Source organism: Physeter macrocephalus, chromosome 20, assembly GCF_002837175.3.
Source record: "Physeter macrocephalus isolate SW-GA chromosome 20, ASM283717v5, whole genome shotgun sequence".
In the NCBI taxonomy this organism is placed as follows: Eukaryota; Metazoa; Chordata; class Mammalia; order Artiodactyla; family Physeteridae; genus Physeter; species Physeter macrocephalus.
The window spans coordinates 25,986,721-25,988,601 of NC_041233.1; the positions used below are offsets into that span (position 1 = coordinate 25,986,721).

The 1,881-nt window shown below is 36.4% G+C and overlaps 1 protein-coding gene across 10 annotated transcripts in view; it reads left to right on the plus strand.

Moving 5' to 3' along the window:
• The window catches only part of ADK (adenosine kinase), a 494,936-nt gene extending 493,335 nt beyond the window's left edge, over positions 1 to 1,601 (plus strand). For 7 of the 10 annotated variants that reach the window (XR_002893073.3, XM_024132040.3, XM_028481646.2 and 4 more), the window contains one exon: positions 722 to 807. Coding sequence is in view for 3 of the 10 variants with exons in the window: in XM_024132043.2 (XP_023987811.1) it covers positions 722 to 846 (125 nt within the window). In the remaining 7 variants the exon portion in view is untranslated. Of the gene's footprint in view, positions 1 to 721 lie in introns of all 10 variants that reach the window. The other 3 variants (XM_024132043.2, XM_024132044.1, XM_024132041.3) reach the window with 2 other exon arrangements.
• Positions 1,602 to 1,881: the final 280 nt, after the last annotated feature.

The following is a 1,881-nucleotide window of genomic DNA, read 5'->3' on the forward strand; positions in this document are numbered from 1 at the left end:
GCCGCCCGGGGCCTGCGCCCCGCAACGGGAGAGGCCACAACAGTGAGAGGCCCGCGTACCGCAAAAAAAAAAAAAAAAAAAAAGTTGTTTCTGCAGAAAGGGTAAATCTGGTTCCTTTTATTTCATGTTGGTCAGAAGCAGAAGGCCTCAACACTGTTTCCTACCTTACCATATTTATTTTAATGTCAAGCCCGTCCATGGTGCTTCACTATAGAAATTATTTCGCTGTTACTTCTGGGAGTGAAAGAGATATAAGGTCATTCATCACTTTTCAACTCTCAAATTTGTTCTTGGAGAGATATCCAGATATTTTTTCCAAATAGCAATTTTCTAGGAATAACAACAATACAGAAAGAATCCAGAGAGTTAGGCAGAGGCATAACTAATAATTTCTCAGCTGTAAAGACCCAATATAATATTATTTGGCCAGTATTTCTTACTTACAACCTTTTAATCTCAGAGTTAAAGTCTCCTTATCAAGGAAAGCATGATAGTTTAGGCTCAGAAAGACTAGGTTGACTTGGTGGTGAGTTGCCACATCCCGACTTGAGCTCTTTAAAAGAAATATTAGGAAAGAACTCTCTAACCCTAGAGGTTTGACACTTCACTCTCAAGACTGAAAAAAGGCATAGGTATGTAGACCATTTTTCGTTCTGACCCATATGACATTTCTGATGCTGGTACACAATACTCATGTTTTTCCCTTTTGTCTGTGTTCCAGGTTTTCTGTCTCAGCTGGTCTCTGACAAGCCCCTGACTGAATGCATCCGTGCTGGCCACTATGCAGCAAGTGTCATAATTAAGAGGACTGGCTGCACCTTTCCTGAGAAGCCAGACTTCCACTGATGAAAAAGCAGGAAACCGCAGCCCAGGAGTACAGACACTGTGCCCTGATGGCTTCCTGAGAATTCCCATATTAATAAAGAAGAAAATTAAATGCTACCTTTCCTACTATAATAATGTTCATCTTAATTTAGAGGGTACAGTAGTACGCATTAGAATCTTTATTCTCTCAACAACCTAAAATCGGAGGTTTATTTCCATAGTTTGATAGTGCCGCTTAAATGTCAATTAAACAGGAATATAACATTTCAATAGAAATTTTGTTTCATTTTTATTACTTTGTAAATTCATGTGTACTTAGTAAAGTGATCATTTTTTTACATTTCTGCTTTGAATGCAGATGCAATTTAATATGATAGATTTTTTAAAGGAATTAAAGATAATATCAGTATATAAATCTTTAGCTTTTATACAAGTATATTTAATTCAGAAGTGTGTGTACACATATATACACACATATGTTCATATATGTACCACATATATACATGATAAATGGTTAAATAGGTACAGAAATATTTATCTTGCCAAGTTATGCCAAGTAATTTCTTCAGTGTGTACTCAAACACGTAATAAACTTTGGATAATTAAATAATTTGCCAAATTATAAGCTATATTACAATATTCAAGTCATAATCTTATATTTACTTACGGTACTCTGTAATTTGATACAAATAAAAACTTGTCATATGGGACTTTTCTTCTGTCTTTGCCCTGTGTTCTGCAAACTAAGGAAGAAAGATCATTGTTTGTTTAATCCTGGGTCCTGAAATAATATCTGTTTTGTTGATGGAGACAGAAAGAACAACATAACACATTGAAAAATAACTTAGAGACCAGTAAGCCACTGTTTTAAGGAAGACAAAATGGTATAATAGAACCTCCAGGAAATTCCCTGTCAGTCCAGTGGATAGGACTCCATGCTTCCACTGCAGGGGGCACGGGTTCAATCCCTGGTTGGGGAACTAAGATCCCACATGCTGTGCAATGCGGCCAAAAAAAAAAAAATCTCTAAAAAACAAAGAACCTCTGTAGTCAGAC